This window comes from Pongo pygmaeus, chromosome 2 (assembly GCF_028885625.2).
Source record: "Pongo pygmaeus isolate AG05252 chromosome 2, NHGRI_mPonPyg2-v2.0_pri, whole genome shotgun sequence".
Lineage (NCBI taxonomy): Eukaryota > Metazoa > Chordata > Mammalia > Primates > Hominidae > Pongo > Pongo pygmaeus.
In genome coordinates this window covers 122224684-122248004 of record NC_085930.1, presented here as the reverse complement: position 1 = coordinate 122248004, position 23321 = coordinate 122224684, and the positions used below count along the sequence as shown (strand labels likewise).

Genomic DNA, 23321 nt, shown 5'->3' with positions numbered 1-23321 from the left:
CTTTAAACGTTTTAGTAGAATTCACCAGTGAAGCCATTGGGACCAGGACTTCTCTTTTTTGGGAGATTTCTGATTGCTGATTCAGTCTCCTTGCAAGTTGTCTCTGCAGATTCTCTATTTCATCCTGACTTAGTCTTGGTAGGTTTTTGTGTTTCTATTAATAGGAATTTGTTGATGTAAGCTATTCAATTTGTTGGCATACAAGACTTGATAATACTCTCTTAAAATCCTTCTTGTCCCCTATGGAATCAGTAGTAATGTTCCGCTTTCTGATTTTAGTGATTTGAGTCTTCTCTCTTTTTTACTTAATCTAGCCAAAGATTTGTCAATTGTGTTGCTCTTTTTAAAGAACCAACTTTTGGTTTCATTGATTTTTTTTTCTGTATTCTTTTTCTTTTCTCTCTTTTAGTATATATGCTGCTGAAGCGAGCACTCTATTTTATCTCTGTTATAGTCTTTATTATTTATTCAATTTTATCTTTCTGGAAGCTTTGGGTTTAGTTTGTTCTTTTTCTTTCTTTCTTTTTTTGGAGACAGAGTCTTGCTCTGTCGCCCAGGCTGGAGTGCAGTGGCGCAATCTTGGCTCACTGCAACCTCTGCCTCCCAGGTTCAAGCGATTCTCTGCCTCAGCCTCCCGAGTAGCTGAGGTTACAGGCACCTGCCACTATGTGTGGCTGATTTTTGTATTTTTAGTAGAGATGGATTTTCACCATGTTGGTCAGGCTGGTCTTGAACTCCTGAACTCGTGATCCACCCACCTCGGCCTCCCAAAGTGCTAGGTTTACAGGCGTGAGCCACCGCACCCAGCCCTAGTTTGTTCTTTTTCTAGTTCACAACGTAGTTTGTGAAGTCAGGTTTTTGATTGAGATTTTTTTTTGTTTTTGAATGTAGGCATTTATAGCTATAAAGTTTTCCCTTAGTACTACTTTGACGGTGTCTCTTAAGTTCTGATACATTGTGGTTTTGTTTTCATTCATCTCTGAGTATTTTCTCCTTTTTATTTTTTGATCTGTTGGTAAGTATCTGGTTTAATTTCCACAAATTTATTTCCCAGTTTTCCTTCTGTTATTGATTTCTGACTTCATCCTGTTGTAGTTGGAGAAGATACTTTGTATGGTATCTATCTTTTTAAATCTATTGAAACTTAATTTTCGACTTTAATTTGTGGCCCAACATATTGTCTGTCCTGGAAAATGTCCCATGTGTACTTGAGAAGAATTGTGTATGCTGTCGTTGTTCAATAATGTGTTTTGTGTGTCTTTTAGACCTAGTTGGTTTGTTGTGTTAAGTTCTATATCATCTCCTGTCTGGTTGTTCTATCCATTATTGAGAATAGAGTATTGATGTCACCAGCTATTATTGTAAAACTGTTTATTTCTTCAATTCTGTCAAGTTTTTTCTTCCTATATTTTGATGGTCTGTTATCAGGTACATAAATGTTTGCAATTGCTATACCTTCTTGCTGTATTGAACTGTTTTATTGCTGTATATACTGGGTTCTTTCTGTTTTGTAACCTTTTTTTTTAAAGAAAAATTCAAAGTCTGTTTTTTCTTTTTTAATTTTGTAGAGATGAGGTTTCACCATGTTGCCCAGGCTGGTCTCGAACTCCTGGGCTCAAGCAATCCTCCGTCCTCACCTCCCAAAGTGTTGGAATTACCACCACACCCTGACTTTTTTTGTTTCGTTTTGTTTTGTTTTGAATTTTGTAGAGTTAAAGTCTGTCTTTTCTCATATTAGTATAGCCATCCCTGCTGTCTTTTGGTTACTATTTGCATGGAATAACTTTCTGTCCTTTCAGTCTCTTTGTCTTTGGATTTAAAGTGCATCTCTTACGTAACTGCATGTAGTTGGATTATATGTTTATTCTTTCTGCCAATCTCTGTTTTTGTAGAGTTTAATACACATTGGAAGTAATTACTCGTAAAGAGGGACTGATTTCTGTGGTTGTGCTGTTTTCTACATGCCTTATAGCTTTTTTTTTGTCCCTCATTTCTCCATTAGTCTTCTTTTATGTTTAGTGGATTCTTTTGGTAGTGAAACATTTGAATCCCTTTACTTTTGAGCATATTTGTGGATTGCCTTTTCACTCTGGATAGTGTCCTTTGCATGAATTTTAAATTTTTATGAAGTCTAATTAATTTTTGTTGTTGTTGCTTGTGCTTTTAGTGTCATATTTAAGGAAACTGTTGGCCTAATTGAAGCTCATGAAGACTTACACCTCTGTTTCCTTCTAAAGATTTTATATGTCAAGTTCCTCCACTTAGGTCTTTGATCCATTTTGAGTTAATTTTTGTATATGGTGTGAGAGAGGAGTTCCAACTTCATTCTTTTGCATGTGGATATCCACTTATCTTAGCACTGTTAAAGAAAAATACTCTTTTTTGTTGAATGGTTTTAGCACTTTTGTCAAAAATCAATTGATTATAAATGTATGGGTTTATTTCTGGACTCTCAATTCTATTCCATTCCCTTGCCATCTGTATGTTGTGTCTTTATGCCACTACCGCACAATTTTGGTTACTGTAGCTTTGTAATGAGTTTTGAAATCCAAAAGCATAAGTCCTTCAACTTTGTTGTTCTTTTTCAAGATTGCTTTGGCTATATGGGGTCCCTTGCATCTTCATAAGTTTTAAGATTAGCTTGTTCATTACATCTTTTTTTTTTTTAAGTGGCATGATATTGTTTTGTTAATTCAACAAATTTTTGTAGAATACAATATGGAGCAGGTGCTGTTTTATGTGTGGATTATACAAGGTTATATGAAGTTGATAATCTAGTAGAAGAAATTATAGATATCATTGCTTTGAAGGATCATATTAACAGAAGGATGGAATGATAAAACATTCTCACCCAGAAACTGGGAGGTTATCTGGTGAGTTTTTCCTTTTCTTTTTAAAAACAATATATTTAAATAAATTAGGTTTATGGTGGAAATAGCTTCAGTATTTGAAAATTAGAACACTTGTGTTTGAGTTCTGGCATAAAATACTCTCTGACTCTTGACAAATTGACACTTTTGAATCTCATTCAATTTTCTCTTAAGATAGAGAAAACGTTTTGCCTACAGAATTATAATAGATGATGACATTTATTTAAAATTTCATTATTACTAATTGAAAGTGGAAATAATTACGGTTCTAACTACTATGAAAAGTTGTTTGTAGCCCAAATGAAGTTATAAAAAGGTGAAAACATTTTTTGTAATCTCTAATATATAAATGTTAAGTTGTCTAATTCCTCACCCAGTGTTTTTATTTTTAAACCAACTCTTTTACAAGGTACATGTTTTTAAAATTTAAAAGATAAGTACTTTGTCATAGCATTATTATTTGTTGATGCCGTATTACTGTTACAAGCTGGTGTTGACAGACATTTTTGGACATTTTGGATTTGTGTCCTACAGAGATTAAAACATTTTCATCATGATTGAGTGATTAAGAGTGAAGTCTGTAGCATAATTGCCAGGGTTTGGTTTTCTCTTGGTTTGATTTCCAGCTCTGTCACTGGAGGTTGTTTAAATCCCCACCCTGTGCCTGTTCTATCAACTATAATATGGAAGTAATAATTGTACCTTCCTTATATAACTTAAAAGTTAATACATGTAAAGGTATAGAATATTGTGAGAACATAGTAAGAAATGAGTACATGTTTGTTATTATTTATGAGCACCAGAGTACATGATTCAGAAAAGTAATTAACACAGATAAAGTAGGACAAGGAGCAGTGTTTATCGTATTGCCTCTTACAGGTTTTGTTTTGTTTTGTTTTGTTTTGTTTTATTTTGTTTCTTTAAGATTCCCTCCTGTACCTTTGTAGTCAATCTTCTCCCTACCCCATTTCTGGCAACCACTGGTCTGATTTCTGTTTCTCTGTCTATATAGCTTTGGGAGTTTCTTTTTTAGAATGCCATATAAATACAGACAGTAGGTGTGACCCTGTATATCTGTCTTCCTTCACTTAGCATAATATTTTTGAGAATGTCATCCATGTTGTTGATGTTTTAGTAGTTCGTTACTTCTTATTGGTGAACAGTACTCCATTATATGGATGTACTACAATTTCTTTTCCAGTTTTTGGCAATGATGAATTAAGTGGCTATAAAATTGTTTGCTTATGGGTCTTTGTTTGGACATATATTATTATTTCACTTAGGTAAATGCATAGGCACAGATTGGTGGTTTGTGTGATAAGTATAGGTTTAACTTTATAAAAAGCTGCCAAGCAGTTGGTCAAAGTTGCTGTATTCATTTTGCATTCCCTCCACAAATACATAACAGTAATATTTACTCTACTACTCCATCAGATGGCATGGTCACATTTTTAAATTTTGCCCATTCTTGTATGTAGGTAGTAGTATCTTATGGCTTTTGTTTGCTTTTCCCCAATGACTGATGAGCATCTTTTCACGTGCTTATTTGCCGTCCCTGTTCTTTGATGAAATGTCTGTTCATATCTTGCCCATGTTTTGATCGAGTTGTTTTCTTACTCTTGAGGTGTGAGAGTTCTTTATATATTTTGGAAATAAATACTTTATCAGATGTGTGCTCTACAAACATTTTCTCTAGTCTCTTCCTAAGAGCAGAAAATTTTGATTTTTATGGAATTTATCAGTTTTTTTTTTTCAATAGATCTTGCTCTTGGTATCTTATCTAAGAGATCTTTGCCTACCCTAAAATCACAAAGATTGTCTCATGTATTTACTTCTAGAAATTAAATAGTTTTAGGTTTAACACTCAGGTCTGTCATCTATTTCAAGTTGATTATGGTCTGGTGCAATATAAGGGTTGTTGGATTTGAATGTTATGTTTTTCCAACATAATGTGTTGAAAAGATTGTTCTTTCTCCACTGAATTATCTGCTTTGGTAACCTTGTCAAAATCAATTGAATATATACATATGGGTCTGTTTTGGGACTCTTCTGTTTATCTGTGTCTGTCTATATAACAATACCTTATGTTATTTTCATTAGTTTCTAGAAACTTTTGAAATCAGGTAGCATGAGTAATCTAATGTTATTTCTCTTTTTCAGAATTAATTTGGCTTTTCTTAGCTGTTTGCATCATGTAAATTTTAGAATCACATTATTAACTTCTTTAACGAAAAAGCCTTCTGGGATGTTGATTGGAAGTGCATTGAATGTATAGGTCAGTTTGGAATAGAATTGTTATCTTAATATGTAGTCTTCTGATCTGTGAATATGGTATTTCTTTCCATTTATTTAGATCTTCTTCATTTTTGCTTTAATTTTTCTGGGTGATCAGGTTAGTGACTTGATCTATTTTAAGCACTGAAAGCTATAATTTTTCCTTTAAATACTACTTTAGCTGTACTCCATAAATTTTTTTATTGAAAAATAGTTTGCATATTATAAAATTTATCCTCTTAGGGAATGGAATTCAGTGGCTTTTAGTATATTAACCAAGTTGTACCATTACCACTATCCAGTTACAGAACATTTTAACACTCCAAAAAGAAAGCCCCGCCCATGATCAGTGACTTTCATTTTCACATCCCCCCAGCCCTTAGCAACCGGTATTGCTTTCTGCCTCTCTGATTTGCCTATTCTGGAATTCCATATAAAAGGAATTATATAATATGTTGCCTTTTATGTCTTTTTTTAAAAAATTTTCAAATATAAATGGGTTCTCATTATATTGCTCAGGCTGGTCTTAAACTCCTGGCCTTAAGCTACCCTCCCACCTCAGCCTCCCAAAGTGTGAGCGACCTTACCTGTTTTACCTCTGGCTTCTTTCACTTACAATAGTATTTTCAAGGTTTGTCTATGTTGAAGTATTTATAAATACTTTATTTTTTTATTGCTGAATAATATTCCAGTGTATGGTTATCACATTGTATTTCTCCATTTTTTCAGTTGATTAAACATTTGGGTTCTTTCTAATTTCTGTCTATGATGAATAACACTGCTGTGAACATCTATGTACATTTTTATTACATTTTAAACATTTATAAACATCTGTGTACAAATTACACGGATGAATTGCACAGATGAATTACACAGATGAATTACACAGAAGAATTGCACAGAGTTTTTAATGCTGTATTTTAATTTTCTAGCTCAGATATTTTCTAATTTCCCATGTGACTGACAGTGTCACCAAGGATGCTGAACTTCTATCCTACTCCAAATCTTTTTCATGACTACTTGGTAGGGCTTCTGAAAAGAGCTTGTGAATGTAAATTCTTCTTATGTCTGGTTTCCTTAGCTGTTTTAACACTTGCTTATTTGCCTTGTGACTTTAGCTCTCTGATAAGCCTAAGAAAACTTACTATTTTGTAGATCATCTAGAATTTTTCCCTTATTGTTGAGGTGAAAATAACATTCTCTTGCAGCTTTCCACATCCCAAGCACAAGTGGAATTCAGTGCATCTCCTAATACTGTGAACCAAAACACAAGATGGCCCATGTTTGTAGGCCTAAAGCAATACTACTTTCCAATAGAACTTTCTACTCTGTTTAATAAGATAGTCACTGGCCGCATGTATATGGACTTTTTTTTGTGCAGGTACTAGGTGCTTCACTATAATATAAGTAATAGAATTGAGTTTTACTCTTAAAATATTTGTCTCAAATATTTATTTCTTTTAAATCAATTAGGAAATGTTAACTTATTCTAGAAACAGAGGACCTCATAATTTGTGAGAATTATGTGAAGTTAATTCCCTAAGCCTAATCCATTAAAAAAATTCTTTTACAAAAATGTCTCTTTAGTCATCTGGATGCACTAAATTTCTTCTAGATTTGCTCAGTATAGAGGAAGAAAGCCATTGGTAAATTCTGTTGGAATACAGTTTTCATGCCATGTTTGGGCTACCACTAGATTTTTGCCTTTTATTCCAATGTAGATTTTTCCAGTGTTGTTTTCTAGAAAGTGTTGCACTTTACATTCATGTCTGTGATTCATTTTGAGTTATTTTCATGAAAAGTATAAGATCTGTGTCTAGATTGATTTTTTTTTTGTATGTGGTTGTCCAGCTGTTACAGCATTATTTGTTAAAAAGATTATTCTTTTTCTATGTATTGTCTTTTGTCAAAGGTCAGTTTATATTTATGGGGCTCTATTTCTGTGCTCTGTTCTGTTCTGCTGATCTGTTTGTTCTTTTCCCACACTGTCTTGATTACTGTAGTTGTATGATAAGTCTTGAAGTCAGGTGTATGTAGTATCAGTCTTGTTTCAATATCATGTTAGCTAGTCTCAGTCTTTTGCCTTTCCATATAAACATTCAAATTGATTTGTTGATGTCCACAAAGTCACTTGCAGAGATAAGGTTTGTTATCTTAACAACATTGTCTTCCTATCATAAACATGGAATATATCTCTGTTTATTTACGTCTTTGATTTCTTTCATCAGAGTTGGTAGTTTTCCATATAGGGATTCCACACATATTCTGTTGGTTTTATACCTAAGTAATTCATTTTGTGTGTGTGCTAATATGTACTGGCTGCTAAATGCTGTTATGTTTTTAATTTTAAATTTCAGTTCATTACTGGTATATAGGAACAAGTTTAACTTTCATATATTAACCTTGTATCCTCCAGTGTTGTCTATAATCATTTATTGATTCCAGTAATTTTCTGATTCTTTGGGGTCTTTTACATAGACAATCATGTCATGCACGAAAAAAAGTCAGCTTCATTTCTTCCTTCTCAGTCTGTGTACTTCTTTTCTTATTGCATTTGCTAGGACTTCCATTACAATGCAAATAGGAGTGATGAGAGAGGACAACTGTATCTTGTCCTGATCTCAGGGGGAAAACATGATTATGAATTTATTTCTGGATTCTGTTCTGTTCTGTTGATCTAGATGTCTATATACCTACCTCATAAACATAGATCTAGTTGTCTGTACTGACCCAATTACTATAACTTCATTGTACATTTTAAAATTGGGAAGTATTGTAGATCATATATTCTGTGACCTTGCTAAACTTGCATGTTAAAACTTACTTTTTACATTCCTTAGGATTTTCTGTATACAAGATCATGTTATCTTCAGAGACAGAGGGTCTTTGCTACTTTTTTCCCGAACCGTATACCTTTAATTTTTTTTCCTTGCCTGGTTGTACTGACTGGAACCTCTGACATCACGTTGGACAGGGTAGTTTTTCCTGCCCTATTTCTTGAAATAATTCTCATGGGATTGGTATTACTTCTTCTTTAACTGTTTGTTTGGCAGTATTTACCATTGAAGCCATGTGGACCAGGGAAGATTTTTAATATGAATTCAGCTTTTTAATGACATCGTATTATTCAGATTTTCTATTTTTTCATGAGTAATTTGGTAGTATCTTTTTTAAAGTTTTTTTATTTTATCTAAATGACCTAATTTGTAGGCAGAAATTGTTCATAATATTTCTTTATAAGTCTTTGGATTTCTGTACAATCTGTAGTGATGTCACCTTCCTTATTCCTGGTACTGATAATTTGTATCTTCTCTCCTTTCTTCATTAGTCTAGATAAAGCTTATCCAACTTTGGGTTTCACTGATTTTTTTTCCTTTATATTTTCAATTGCATTGATTTCTTCGTCTTCATTATTTCCTTCTAATTCGCATTTGGTTTACTCTTTTCTAGCTTCTTAAAGTTGAAGCTTAAGTTATTTTCTCCATTTCTACTTTTCTAGTATAACTATTTATACTAGAATATACTGTATTTACTTCTTTAGCTGTAGTCTCTGTGTTTTAATATGTGGTGTTTTCATTGTCATGTGGTTGAATATTCTTCGAATTCATAGTTTCTTTGACTCATGAGTTTTTTTAGTCATGGTGTTTAATTTCCAAATATTTGGGGTTTTCTTAGCATACTTTTTTTTGTTCTAATTCTGTTGTTGAAGACCATACTTTGTATAATTTGTCTTTTTAAGTATATGGAGACTTGTTTTATGGTCTAGCACAAAAGAAGTCTGTGAAGTATGGCCCATATGTAGGTTACCTGCTTTAGTAAATAAAATTTTACTGGAACATAGCCCTGGCCATTCATAAACATATACTGTCTTTGGCTTTGACACCAGAATGACAGAATTGCATAGTTGTGACAGATCTGGCTCCTAAGTGTAAATATTTACTATCTTGACTGTTCAAAACAAGATTTCTGGATCCTCGTCAAGCATGCTCTCCATCCTGGACAGTGATCCACATATGCTTGAAAAGAACATGTATTCTGCTGTTTGGAGGTTGCATATCGTAAATTAATGGTCAGGTCAAGTTGGTTGATATTGTCCAAATCTTCTATATGCTCATTGTTTTTTTTTTCAAGTTCTATCTTCAACAATATGGTTGGAGATTTCAATAACTGCCTCTCAGAAACTGTTTCTTCTTTTAGTTCCGTTAGTTCCTGCTTTATGTATTTTAAGGATTTGTTTTAGGTCCCTGTATACTTAAAATTTTTACATTTTACTGGTATATTGACCCTTTTATTATAGTGAAGTAGTTCTCTTTATCTCTAGGAATGTTGTCTTAAAATCTGCTTTGTTTGATTGATTTCATGTGATTCCTGTTTCCGTGGCTTATCTTTTTCTGTCCTTTAAAATCAAACTATTTGTATCTCTGGATTTTAAAAGTTTCATTGACTGCGTATGGTTAGATCTTGCTTTTTTATCCAGACTGACCATCTCTGCCTTTTTATTGGAGTTTTAAGTATTGTTTGATTTGCACCTGCCATTTACTGTCCTCTTTTGTGTTGAAATGCATTTTTAAGTATACCATTTTAATTCCCCTGATTGTTTAGCCTGTTATTGCTATTTATTTATAGCACTTGATGCAGAGAAGAATTATGCGTCTTAATATTACAATCTACTTCTACTTAACATAATTCTGGTAAAATATAGCAGCTTTGCTCCAACACAGTCTTATTTTTTCTCTCCTCTCCTCTGTGCTGTTATTGTCATATGTATTATATCTATGTATGTTATCTACCTAACAATACAGATTATATTTATATTCATATAACTTATACTTATTAAATTAAGAAAACAATCAAGAGAGTCTTCTATATACTCCATATTTACCATTTCCAGTATTCTTTGTTCTGTCCCATCATCTGAGTTTCCATTTTTTATAATTTCCTTTTAGCCTGAAGGACTTTCTTTAATATTTTTTCTAGAGCAAATCTGCTGTAATGGAATTTTTCAATTTTGCCTTCATTTTTCCCCCAATTTTTTTAAACTATGGTAAAATTGACATGACACAAAATTTATGTTTTAATCATTAAGTATATACTTTATTGGCATTAAGTACATTGATTATGCAACCATCACCACCATCCATCTCCAGAGCTCTTTATTTTGCAAAACTGAAACTCTGTACCCATTAAACAATATCTCCCCTTTCCACCTTCCCCTCAGCCCCTGGCACCCACCATTCACATTTTTGTCTCTATGATTTTGACTAAATACTTCACATAGGTGGAATCATATAGTATTTGTCTTTTTGTGACTGGCTTGTTTCACTTAGCATAATGTCTTCAAGGTTTATCCATGTTGTAGCATGTCAGGATTTTCTTTTTAAGGTGGAATAATATTCCATTGTATGTATATGCCATATTTTGCTTATTGATTCATCTGCAGCTGGACACTTTTATGGTTTAGCTACTTTGAAAGTGGTTATACAAATCTCTCTCCAAGACCTTGCTTTTAATTATTGTGAGTATATACCTTGAAGTGGAATTGTTGGGTCATATGTCAATTCTATTTTTAAATTTTGGAGAAATGCCAAACTGTTTTCTACAACAGCAGTATCATTTTACATTCCCACCAACACTGCACAAAGGTTTAATTTTTCCCTGTCCTTGCCAACACATGTTATTTTCTGGTTCTTTTGATAGTAGCCATCCTAATGGGTGTGAGGTGGCATCTTGGAGTTTTATTTGTAGTTCCCTAATGAGTAGTAATGTTGAGCATATTTTCATGTGCTTATTGCCCATTTGTAAAAGCCTACACCTTCTCCAGGGTATTCACGGTGACTTTCTAATTTCCCGTCATATATTTCTTCATATATGTGGTTGATTTTGAGTGTCGTAGTCTTCAGTATTTGGTTTCCAAAGTGGGGAAAAGCAGAAAAATGAAGGTGAAAAAAGTGCCAGCCCTTTAAATCCCCTGTCAGTCACTTCAGCCAGAGGAGGGGCTTGCAACATTGGGGCCAAAGTGCAAAGGTGATCACCTCTGTCTGCTCTTCTGTGACAAAAAGCAGCAATCAGTGATCAGAGCGCAGAACCTCAATACTTGGAGGACAAGTTTCCTCGCATCAGATTGATTCTGCCCGTGCAATTATTGTCTAGGTGGGGAGCTGATTTCTGTCGCTTCTTCTTTCAGTATCTTCCCAGAATCCTCACCTGCCTTCCTTTTTGAAGGATAGTTATGTAAGAATATATTAGGTTGGTGCAAAAGTAATTGCCGTTATTCCCATTACTTTTAATGATACTTTGCTCTTTCATTTAACACTTGATAATTTTCTCTTTCATTTAACGCTGTGAGTATGTCATTCCACTGCCTTCTGTCAAAATTTTTTTTTCTGGTGCAAAGTCAATCATGTCGTTACTTCCTTGTGGGGTTTTTTTTTTTCTTTCTCTTTTCAACTTTTCTTCTTTGTGTTTATCTACCAGTATTTTGACTACAGTTTACCTAGGTGTAGTTCTCTGTGTTTATTATATTTGGTGGCTTCTTGGGTTTCATGGATCTGTAGATTAGTGCTTACCTTAGAATTTGGGAAGTTGTAATTGTTTCTTTAAATGTTTTTATCTGTCTGTCTTTGTAGCCTCTCTTTTTTTGAACTTCGTTTTTCTCTGTTCTTTGGGTTGGATACTTTCTGTTGACCTATCTTCATGCTCACTGATTCTTCTGCCATCTCAAATTTGCCATTAAGCCTACTTAGTGAATTTTTTATTCCATTTATTATGCTTTTCAGCTCTAAAATTTCTAATTCATTCTTATTTCTCACATGTATAGGAGAATATATATATTCTGTTTCTTTATGGAAATTTTGTGTTATATCATTATATTTTTCTTTAATTTTCTTAATATAGTATTCTTTAATTCCTTGAACATATAACAGCTGTTTTAGAGTCTTTATCCTCTTAACTCCAACATCTGGGCCCACTCAGAGTTAGTTTTTATCAACCACGCCCCCTTCCCCAACCTATACCTGTCCAAATTTGGGTCACACTTTCTTGTTTCTTTGCATGTCTTGTAGTTTTGGGTTAAAGCTTACCCTTGTTATTTTCAAAAATGGCTTATCCGAATATGCGATTTTCTTATTTCAAAGCCTCTACTACTGGACTCCTTGATATGTGTAAATGAAGACCAAATGGTGAGCATGACTTATTGTCTGGGAAAAAACTCAATCCATATTTTTTCTCTGCTTTCATACCAAAACAATGATCATCAACACAGAAGACTTATGTGACCTCAAAATATTTGGCGATTTCTCCCCACTGCCAAGCAGTTAATTCTGCTGCGGACACCAGCTGGTGTCCTCCCAATCATTTCTGACACTGTCTATCTGGAGATAGCATGAGATCCCACAGGTTGAGGGCCTGTCCCCAAGACACTGTCCCAGCTTATGCCCCCAGACACCAGTTGAAAGTCTGGGCCTCTAGAACTTCTGATAGCCCAGCTTAAATTAGGGATTCCCATCACCCCCTCAAGGTTGTTTTTTTTTTTTTTTTTTTTTTTTTTGGATGGAGTCTCGCTCTGTCCACAGGCTGGAATGCAGTGGCGTGACCTCAGGTCACTGCACCTTCCACCTCCCGGGTTCAAGTGATTCTCCTGCCTCAGCCTCCTGAGTAGCTGGGATTATAGTCGCGTGCCACCACGCTCAGCTAATTTTTGTATTTTTAGTAGAGACGGGGTTTCATCATGTTGGCCAGGATGGTCTCGACTTCTTGACCTCGTGATCCGCCTGACTCGGCCTCCCAGAGTGCTGGAATTACAGGCATGAGCCACTGGGCCCAGCTCCCCTTCACAGGTTTGATTAATGTGCTAGATCGGCTAACAGAACTCAAGGAAACACTTAGTTCAATTTGTTGGCTTATTATGAAAGATACTCTAAATGATACAGATAAACAGCCAGATGAAGAGATATGTAGGATAAGATCTGGAAGAGTCCCAAGTGCAGGAGCTTCTGTTCCCATGGAGTTGGGGTGCACCACCATCCTGGTACATGGATGAGTTCTTGATCACCTTCCTGTCAGCCTCCTTGTATTCAACTATCCAGAAGTTCACCAGACCCTGTCCTTGGGCCTTTTATGGAGACTTTATTGGTTGTCCATGATTGAAGCATGGACAACCTTGTCAAAATGTGACTGGACAAAAAGAGTGTGACCTAAACCCAGCAAAGCCTATCTGTTCAGATTCTTCTTGGCCTCTCTGTGCAGCATTCCTTCCTCCAGGTATGGAGCAGAACCCTCTCTGAAATGAGGGTCTTCTGACCCAAAATCAAATTAGAGTCCTGCCAAGTGGCGAAGTGAAAAGTGAGTAGGAGAAGTTCAGAGAGAGAGATTCTGTAACAAAGGGAATTAAGAGGCACAAACTGTGGATGAAAGTCCATATATCATAATACCGTACTTACGAAGTCCTAACTTTTCTCCTAAAGTCTTTTCAGTTCCTTCTGAGTAGCTCAGCTGTTGTTTTCTGTTTTGGCAGGTGTTGCTGTTTTCCCCTTTTCGTTATTGATCCCTCTCTCCTTGTTTATAATTCTTCAGTGCCTGCTTTGACATTTTGACCATTCTTTTACATAGATTTTGTTACTCTCATTTCTGTTTTCATAGCACTTAGTTTCTGATACCTACCTCTATTATAGCACTTTGTATATAGTACCTTTCATCAATCCTAAAATGTATACTTTCTCCCCAGATTTTGACATCTCTGAAATTAGGATGTATGTTATGAGTGATGGTCATAGTTTTTTATGAAATATGGTATATTGGTTACTTGCTTTTCAGTTTACTTCCTTCTCTAGATTGTGAGCTTTTTGTGGGCTTAAAAATTTTAAATTCCACACCTATACTTCTTCCATCTGTGCCTGCTACTGCATCCACTGTGGGTGATTGATTGGATGCCTTGCATCTTTCCTGCCTCATTGCCCTCAAAGTTCTGCCCAAAACCACCACCTCAGTAAAGCTTCTGGTAATTTTATCCCAGCCAGAACTGCTTTCCTGCCTTTGGCATTCAGGCTCTATAAGGACCTTTTGGTACTCAGTGTTTATACTCACCATAGGGTCTCTTTTATATTATGCTTTGACTCAAGTTCTTGCCTTTGTATCTTATCTCCCCAGTACAGGACTGAGTTATAGTTTGTGTTCAACATAGCCTAGCAAAGTTTTCTGTGTATTAGTAAATACTGAAAAATATGTTTCATTTACTTTTCTCTTTCAGCCAATTGGATTGAGTCTGGGGAAGTTTCAAGATATGAACTGTATTTAGTGGTTGTAAAATATACCTTGGTTTTATTGTAATAGATTATAGCAGTCTGGGTTCAGTTAGGAGAGAGAAAGAAGTATTAATTACGATAAAAGAGTAACTAAAATAGAAGGAAACTCTATATGGTATCCTGAGGCTGAGGGAGAGTACCCAGGAAAGGGCAGACTTGGAAGGTTTTCACACCTCATTGCGTAGGGTGTGGTTCAGCCCATTGAACTGGTTTGGCACTGCTGAACAAGCAAAAGACCACTCTGGAGTGTAGACACCTAAGGAGAAGGGGTGGGAGGTGGCCGTGGTGACCTGTGGCATGGTGTGTGGATATCAGTGAGGGCAAGAGACTTTGCAGAAAACGAAAAAAATGTAATTTGTTATTTAAAAGATGATTCTTTTTACTGAAAACTACATAACAGAGAATGAGAGCTATTCTTAAAATGTCTCAGTGTGCTGCTCAGTGTTATAAATGCATATATGAAATACGTCTGCATATCTGAATAACCACAGTATTTTTTCAAATAACCTTGACTTTTTGTAGCATGTGGTTACCAAACATTTAACTTTTAAAATTCCGCAAGAGCATTTGTAAACATTTTTATTATATCAGTTGCTTTTATTTTTTAGGTAAAATCTGTAAAAACTGGGTCAGTTTTTTGGACAATGTGCTGCTGCTTATCCTATTTCTATATGGTAAGATTTCATATTTGAGACTACATGAAGTCTAGTAGGTCTTTGGAGGTTAAAACAGGTCTCTTCTTTTCTCCTGAAGTCTGTAGGATTTTTATTTTGTTTAATGTAATCTTTCATTACTACCATCCTCTTTCCTTCTCCTACTCACAGGTCCTGTATACACATGCTTTGGTGGAGAGGGCTAATATTTAACCCCTCAAATATTTGCAGCAAGTGAAACAAAATGTTTTCAAGTGTACCACTTCAAAATACTTAAATGTTTTATTAAGAATTTTTTTTAATTTTTTAAGATTATATTCATTATTTATTTATTTATTTTGAGACGGAGTTTTGCCCTGTTGCCCAGGCTGGAGTGCAGTGGCACGATCTCAGCTCACTGCAGCTTCTGCCTCCTGGGTTCAAGCAATTCTCCTGCCTCAGCCTTCCGAGTAGCTGGGATTACAGGCACCTGCCACCACGCCTGGCTAATTTTTGTATTTTTAGTAGAGACGGGGTTTCACCATGAAGCCAGGCTGGTCTTGAACACCTGACCTCATGATCTGCTGGCCTCGGCCTCCCAAAGTGCTGGGATTACAGGCATGAGCCACCACGCCTGGCCTATCATTTCTTTTTTCAGAGATAGTGTCTTTCTCTGTTTGCCAATCTGGAGTGCAGTGGTGCAATCATAGCTCACTATAACCTTGAATTCCTGGACTTAAGTGATTCTCCCACTTCAGCTTTCCGAGCAGCCAGGACTACAAGCGTGTGCCACCATGCCTGGCTAATTTTTAAAAATATTTTGTAGAGACAGATCCTCACTCTGTTGCCCAGACTGGTCTTAAGCCCCTGGCCTCAAGCAATCCTCCTACGTTAGCCTCCCAAAGCACTGGGATTATAGGCGAGAGCCGCCGTGCCTGTTTTTTAACTTTTTAATGACTTAAATTTAAATATTATTTTTCTATTCTTCCTAACTTTATTCATTTTATTTCATTATTATTATTATTTATTTTTTTTTGAGACACAGTCTGGCTCTGTCGCCTAGGCTGGAGTGCAGTGGTACGATCTCGGCTTACTGCAACCTCGGCCTCCTGGGTTCAAGCTATTTTCGCGCCTCAGCCTCCCAAATAGCTGAGATTACAGATGTGTGCCACTATGCCTGGCTAATTTTTGTATTTTTAGTAGGGACAGCGTTTTACCATGTTGATCATGCTGGTCTCAAACTCCTGACCTCAAGTGATCTGCCTGTCTCAGCCTCCCGAAGTGCTGGGTTTACAGGTGTGAGCCATGGCACCTGGCCCCTAGCTTTATTTTTTAAATAGCTCTGACAGGTGAAATATTTTCCAAGTTAGATTGCATATTCAAAAAGAACAGGAAATTTTGCCTGTCATATATCAAGCATGGAACCATGTTTAGATGAAATAAGTTTTTACTTAACACTCAATTTTAAATATGATATTAAAAATTAGTTTTTCGTATTGTAGTTGACTAGATAACTGCTTAATGTTAAAATCTGAGTTTTTAAACAGTCATTATCTAAACAGTTTAGTGAAGTGAACTTAGAACAGAGAAATAAGAGTACTTGGAAGTCTTGGTGAAAAAGATAACCCAAGTAAAGAGTTAACTAAAAAGAGAGACGGATTGAGAAAAAGTTGTAGAAAGAATGTTCTTCTGGCCCATTTGCTTTCATTTCACTCCTTAAAGTAAATGAAGGAAAACTCTTAAAATGAATTTATGTGGGTCCGAGAAGAAATAAATCCCTGTAGTTAAAGATCATGCATAAGATCAGCAAGTACTTTTCAGAACATCACATTCACTTTCAGATTGGTTTCAGCTTTTCTTTGTTCTTAAGTGAAGAGAGTAGTTAAGGTAGCATATTGATATTATACTCAATTCTCAACCTTAATGTAGTAGATACCTAGAGTCATTACCGAAATAATGGTCATATCCCCTAGGTTAACCTGTAAATTTACTTTTTTTTTTTTTTTTGAGATGGAGTTTCGCTCTTGTTGCCCAGGCTGGAGTGCAATGGCATGATCTCAGCTCACTGCAATCTCTGCCTCCTGGGTTCAAGTGATTCTCCTGCCTCAGCCTCCCAAGTAGCTGGGATTACAGGCATGTGCCACCATGCCTGGCTGATTTTTGTATTTTTAGTAGAGACAGGATTTCTCCATGTGGTCAGACTGGTCTCGAACTCCTGATCTCAGGTGATTCGCCTGCCTGGGCCTCCCAAAGTGCTGGGATTACAGGCGTGAGCCAATGTGCCCGGCTACCTACAAATTTTTTTAAACAGGTGTCTTAAGATTGGGGTTCAGTATTACCTTTTTATTCTTCTTTCTCTTTTTTTCTACACCATAGCCTGTATAGTAGTCTTGTTCTGAAAATTAATGATAATTTGAGCTAATCTTTTTTTTCTTTTTAAACAAATGTCATGGAATATGTGCATCCAAGTTATCCGAGTTAAAGTGGTTAGAGCCTGGGGCACATTCTGGGTAGTTGTACTTAGCAATATCAAACTTGTTCTCTTTCAAATTTAGACTTAAATTTTTAAAGTAATCAGAAGTCTTTCAGATAGGACTGGGGCTCCATTAGAATAACATTGTTTTTTGTGAAAAATAGCATGTGACCAAGGCAGAAAACTGATGTATGTATTGAAAACTGATGGCAGTTCTCCACAAGGGGTTCTGAAATATTTTAGGTAAGAGAAGCATTATTGGAATAGATATGCTAGCATATAGTCTGCTAACGTGACTGTTAATACAAATGAGCCTTTCAAGCTCTGATTATTAGAGGACATCTAAGAACTTTGATATTGACAGGAGCTTATTACCTATTATTTAGTGTACCAAAAAATTAATTAATTCTATTGGTTGAGAATGGAGATTCTCTTTAGAATATTCATTAATGTAGACCAAGAACATCCTCAGTTATTCTGGCTAAATAGTGTATCTTATATAAGCCAAAGATTAAAATGGGATCTTGCTTTGTAATCCATTTTTAAGAAAAAAATTTATGCCCAACTAGCACTTTTAGTTTTGAGAATCTCAAAGCGTATTCATGTCATCTGAATTTTTTTTAGTTGTCAATGAGTCCTTTCATTGCTCTTACTCTCAGTGACCTTTCTTACAACAAATCTGTCATAAAAAGTGGGTGAGGTAAAAGCCGTTTTTTTATTTTCAAAATTTATGATCTATATCCTAAAACTCCTTGTCTCTATGACAGTCTGTTTACTGATGATTCACAAATTATAATACTCTCAGCTTTTCTATTAAATCTAATTTAATTTGAACATTTCTCCAGTGCGTTTGGAAAAGCATATTGGATTTGTGGGATCGTGTTATTTTAATGATCAATAAAAATGAGGAATACGTTCTTCATAGGTTAGTAAGTTCTTATTTAAGCATTTCTCAAAATTGCTAAAATCGTAATGTTTATATTTGCTCATTGTATGTTTAGATTCCTAAATATACTTATTTTAAAAAGTAAAAATATATATTTAACTTAGCACTTCTTTTCCTATAGGTCTCTGCTTGGGGTGGTTATGTATTTATCATCAATCTTATTCCACTGCATGTATTTGTGTTGTTACTGATGCAGAGATACAGCAAAAGAGTCTACATAGGTAAGTAATTTGATTTTTGACATCTGTCAACTAAGAGATGTTTTGTATTCATTCATTTTATTGAAGAGATATTTCTATTTGGTCAATATTATGCATGAAAAGGTAAAATTAATTTTGTGTTCATTTTGCTGTTTATATTGATAAGAAAGCCAGGCATTTTTATATAAGTGCTTTGTCATCAACTTTTCCTTGATAAGTTTTTTTTTTATTTTTGTAGAAATTAGTCTGGGTTTAATATTTGTCTACACTTTTTCCTCCTGTTAATTTTGGGGAATGGGAATTTTTATCATGAAAATCATTCACATTTTTTATATCAAATTCAACTTACTGTAAGAGATTGACATCCTCAAAGTAAGCAGCTTAATAAGCTTTCAAAAGCTCTTTTTTGGATAATGTACTAATAGATTGAGTCTCTGTTGTCTCTAGAAAAATGTTCATTTTTCTCTACAGGTTTTAAAACAATATTTTCACTGTGATGCTTAGCGATAGATGATGTTTCACCTTAGATCTCATTTTCCATGATAGAGTTAGAACTTTTAGGGGTTGAAGGAACTAGAGAGCAATTGTGAACTGAAACCAGTGTCTTAGTAAAATAATACAATTCTATTATAATATTGTTTTTGGAAAACAATAACACAAAGATAAATCTTAATTAAGTTCATTTTCAAAAGCATAGTAGCTTGGCAATTTCTCAGAAGTTAACCATAGATTCGTCATATGACCAAGCAGTTCCACTCCTAGGTATTTACCCAAGAGAACCGAAAACATATATTCATACAAAAGCCTCTTTGTGAATGTTTATAGCAGCATTTATTGTGCTTAATGGCCAAAAATGAAGACAACCCAAATGTCTATCAACTTTATGAAACCGTAAAATATGGTATAGTCATACAATGGTGTATTATTAAGCCATGAAAAGGAATAAAATACTGATACACGCTACAACATGAACCTTGAAAACTTTATGCCATTATGTGAAAAAGCCAGACATAAAAGGCCACATAGTATATGATTCTGTTAGTGTGAAATGTCCAGAATAGGCAAATCCGTAGAAACAGAAAGTAGAGTTTGTGGGAAATGTCCAGAATGGGTAAATCCATAGCAACAGAAAGTAGATTAGTGGTTGCCTGGGGATTTAGGAGGAGGAGAATAGTGGAGAGGAGAGGAGAGGTGTGACTGTTAATGGATATGGGGTTTATTTCAAGGATGAGGAAATATATTAGAATTAGATAGTAGTGATGGTCGCACAACCTTGTGAATACACCAAAAACCATTACGTGATAGGTTATTAAAAGATAAATTTTGTAGTATATTAATTGTATCTCAACAAAATAAAAAAGCATAGTATATTACATTTATAGCCATTTCAGCGTACTTTTTCATTTGATACTGTGAGGGTAGGTACTATTCTCGTTTTACAGGTGAGGAAACGAGGAGACATAATAATTTGCTAAAGATCATGTAGCTAATAACGGGGCTGAGGCTTGAACTCAGATTTTGGCTTTAAAGCCTGTAATGAGCCAGCCATAGTAGCCCACACCTCTTATCTCAGCTACTCAGGAGGCTGAGGCTGGAGTTCCACTTGAGTCCAGGAGTTCAAGACTGCTGTGTGCTATGCACTTCAGCCTGGGTGACAGAAGGAGACCTGTCTCTGATTGCATGAGTGACTGAATGAATGGCCCATGATGCTAAAAACCACCAAATCTGTGTGCCTCTCGTATAAACAAATAACCGTACTGTTGAAATACATAAACCTGTGTATTTCTCTACCCCAAAAACACTATAAACAGTAGTTGGGATCCAGAAAGGAGAATAATAAATAATGGATTAAACTTTTTTATTTTTTTAAGTTAAATGGTTACAGTGAAGGAACTAAGAGGGTGTTTTGTTGTTGTTGTTGTTTTGTGTAAGTTTAAAAATTGGGGATCTTGGAAATTAATGGTCAGAGGAATACAGGAGAGAGAAGATTGAGAAATACACTTTATGAAATGCCATGATTCAGGAAGAAGAGCCAAAGGAGATGTCAGAAGTAGTCAAATAAGTATATTGTTAAAATGGTCAGATGGAAGTATATTCTACATAAAAGTTTAAAATTCAAGCAGTGTCCAACTCCCCTTTAACCTTAGCACCAAGATTTCAAAGAATTAGAATTTGAGAAAGGCCTTTGTATTTGGTAGCTGGGATTTTTTTTTTTTTTTTGTCATTCTAGAAAAATATGAAATTCATACTACTTTGGTTGATTCTTGAGAGTATTTTGAGAAGAAAGAAAAATAAAATGGGTTAGGGATGTATGTGTGTATAAAGCTAATGTTCATAATGTTCAAATTCTCCACTCTACCCAACTTGTTTCTTTTACTTATAATTATCCAGGAGTATTTTGATGATTTCTAGTCTGCTTTCGTAGGGTTTACTTCTAAATGGATGGAAAGTAGTATGATAGAGCAAGTGTTGCTCTTCCTTCACCCAGAGTGTGTCAGGATTTAAGTTCAATTTCTCCTAACTTAATGGTCCTAAAAACTATGGAAGCATTGTAAAGTGTTTGTATATGAAGTTCTTTGATTTTGGCACGTAACATCCTTTGTCTTTTGTTCTCTCTCCCCTTGAGCAGAAATGTTTAGGTAAAAAAAAAATAATTATTGATAAATGTCAGACTCATAATTATATTAACTTAATGTCTAGTTGTGTTGTTCTAAGTGTTGAATTAAATGACTTGAATTATTTTAAATAATTATGAAAAAGTCGTGTCCTCTTTGAGTCGATTTTTTGCATGTGTCCTTAAAATCAATTGTAACACAACCACAGAAAACTGTCAAAGTTTATTCACATGTGGAAAAGGAGGCACATGGGAGGTAATGTGGATGTATAGTGGTAGAAGAGTGGCATGGGAATTGAGCAAGGGAGGTGTAAGAAAAGCTGAGATGGGAGGCCGTCTCTATTTGAAATTTTGGGAGGAAAAATTTAATTTTCTGTTAAGAGATATTTTTGACTTGGTGAATTTCACTATATTGGGAAGTAAATGTTTAAAAATTATGTTATGCATGGGATTCTACTGTTTTAAAAGGAACACCCAAACCTTATGTTGCATTTGTAGAAAGAATGGCTTGCAGGAAATCACAGTAAAACTGATGGGATGTGAAGTGATTTAAGCTTTCTAATTTGATTAAAGCTTATCATACTTTGTGTTTATGTCATAAGGAAATTATTAAAGATATGAAGACAAATTTAGGGATATTTACTGTTGTATAACTTGTAATTGTGAAAATATGGAACTAACTTAAATGACCAATAGGGGAATGATTTTTTTAATTGCAGTGTTGCCATATGGAATATTATGCAGCCTTTAAATTTAATCTTTTTGAGTATTTGATGACACAGGAAAATGTTAATTAAAAGCAGACAGTAAGGATTACCAGTGATTTTTTTCATACTTATTTCTGCTTTCCAGATACATACAATGAGTATGTGTTAAGTTTATAATAAATAAGACTTGGTTTTTAGTTTATAGAAATAGAAATTTTACCTCAAGGGCTGCATTAACTAGATTAGGTTAGTAATTTAAGCACAGAGAAGAAATCAATTTCTAATATTGATGAATGCTTTTGAAATGTCACTAGAACAGCTTGTTTATGGCATTGTCTATGTTTTCTGCAGTGAGTTGAGTAAGGAGAGTAACAGCTGTTTTTCATATTATATCTAAAATGTATTTTTTGGATGGTATTTGCTGGGAACCATCATTAAAGTTTTATGAACATACTACCTACTTTAGTTCTGTACAGATTATTATGGGCATTATGTATTTTGTGAATAAAGAAAAGACAATCCAATTATTGAGTACATTAAAAGTAAAGCCAAATTATTAGGAGTCACATTTATACTTGGCAGCTGTAAACAGAACACAGCTAATGCTAGTTTAACTTAGAAAAAACAAACTTAAAAAGATTGCATGTAAAAAATCCAGGATTAAAAAAAAATTCCTGGATACAAGGGCTGGAAGCTCTGGAGTTTATTTTGTCTAATTCTACCATACTATTGAGGAAATTAAAGCAAATTTCACTCACCATACATTTATTAAGTGTTGAAAAAATAAATACTGTTTTCTGCCAGCCATTATGATACAAAGATGAATAAAAACCTTCCTGTAAGGAGTGTATATTATACAGTGTAATCAATTTAATAGCATATGATCAAAATGGAAATAGGGAAAAATTTGTGAAAATCAGTTTGGACTTTAACCATGTTCTTTTAAAAGTTTTGGAGATAAGTCTTGATCTTGAGAAGAGAGAATAGTATAGAAGCAGACTTAGAATTTGTGGTAATGTAACCATAAATAAAAGGTGCCATGACATTGAGGGTAAAAGTACACACTCCAGAGCCAATCTATCAGGATTCAATTCTTGTTCCCTTACTACTGTGTAACTTTGGACAAATTAATGTCCTTTGATGTCCTTAGGCCTTAATGTCCTCATGGGTCAAATAAAGATAATAATAGTTACCTTACAGATTGTTAAGGATTAATGAGTTATAGGTTAATATATGAAAGGTGCTTAATAATGGATGAACACAAAAAATACTATTTAAGTGTTTGCTTTTGTTGTTGATGTTAAAG

The 23321-nt window shown here is 34.7% G+C and overlaps 1 protein-coding gene across 2 annotated transcripts in view; it reads left to right on the top strand.

The window, feature by feature from the left end:
* Positions 1–23321, top strand: part of STT3B (STT3 oligosaccharyltransferase complex catalytic subunit B) — a 106925-nt gene that overhangs the window by 50394 nt on the left and 33210 nt on the right. For both annotated transcript variants that reach the window (XM_063662090.1, XM_054479486.2), the window contains exons 4-5: positions 15052–15117; positions 18616–18715. In XM_063662090.1, the coding sequence (XP_063518160.1) occupies positions 15052–15117; positions 18616–18715 (166 nt within the window). The remainder of the gene's footprint in view (positions 1–15051; positions 15118–18615; positions 18716–23321) is intronic.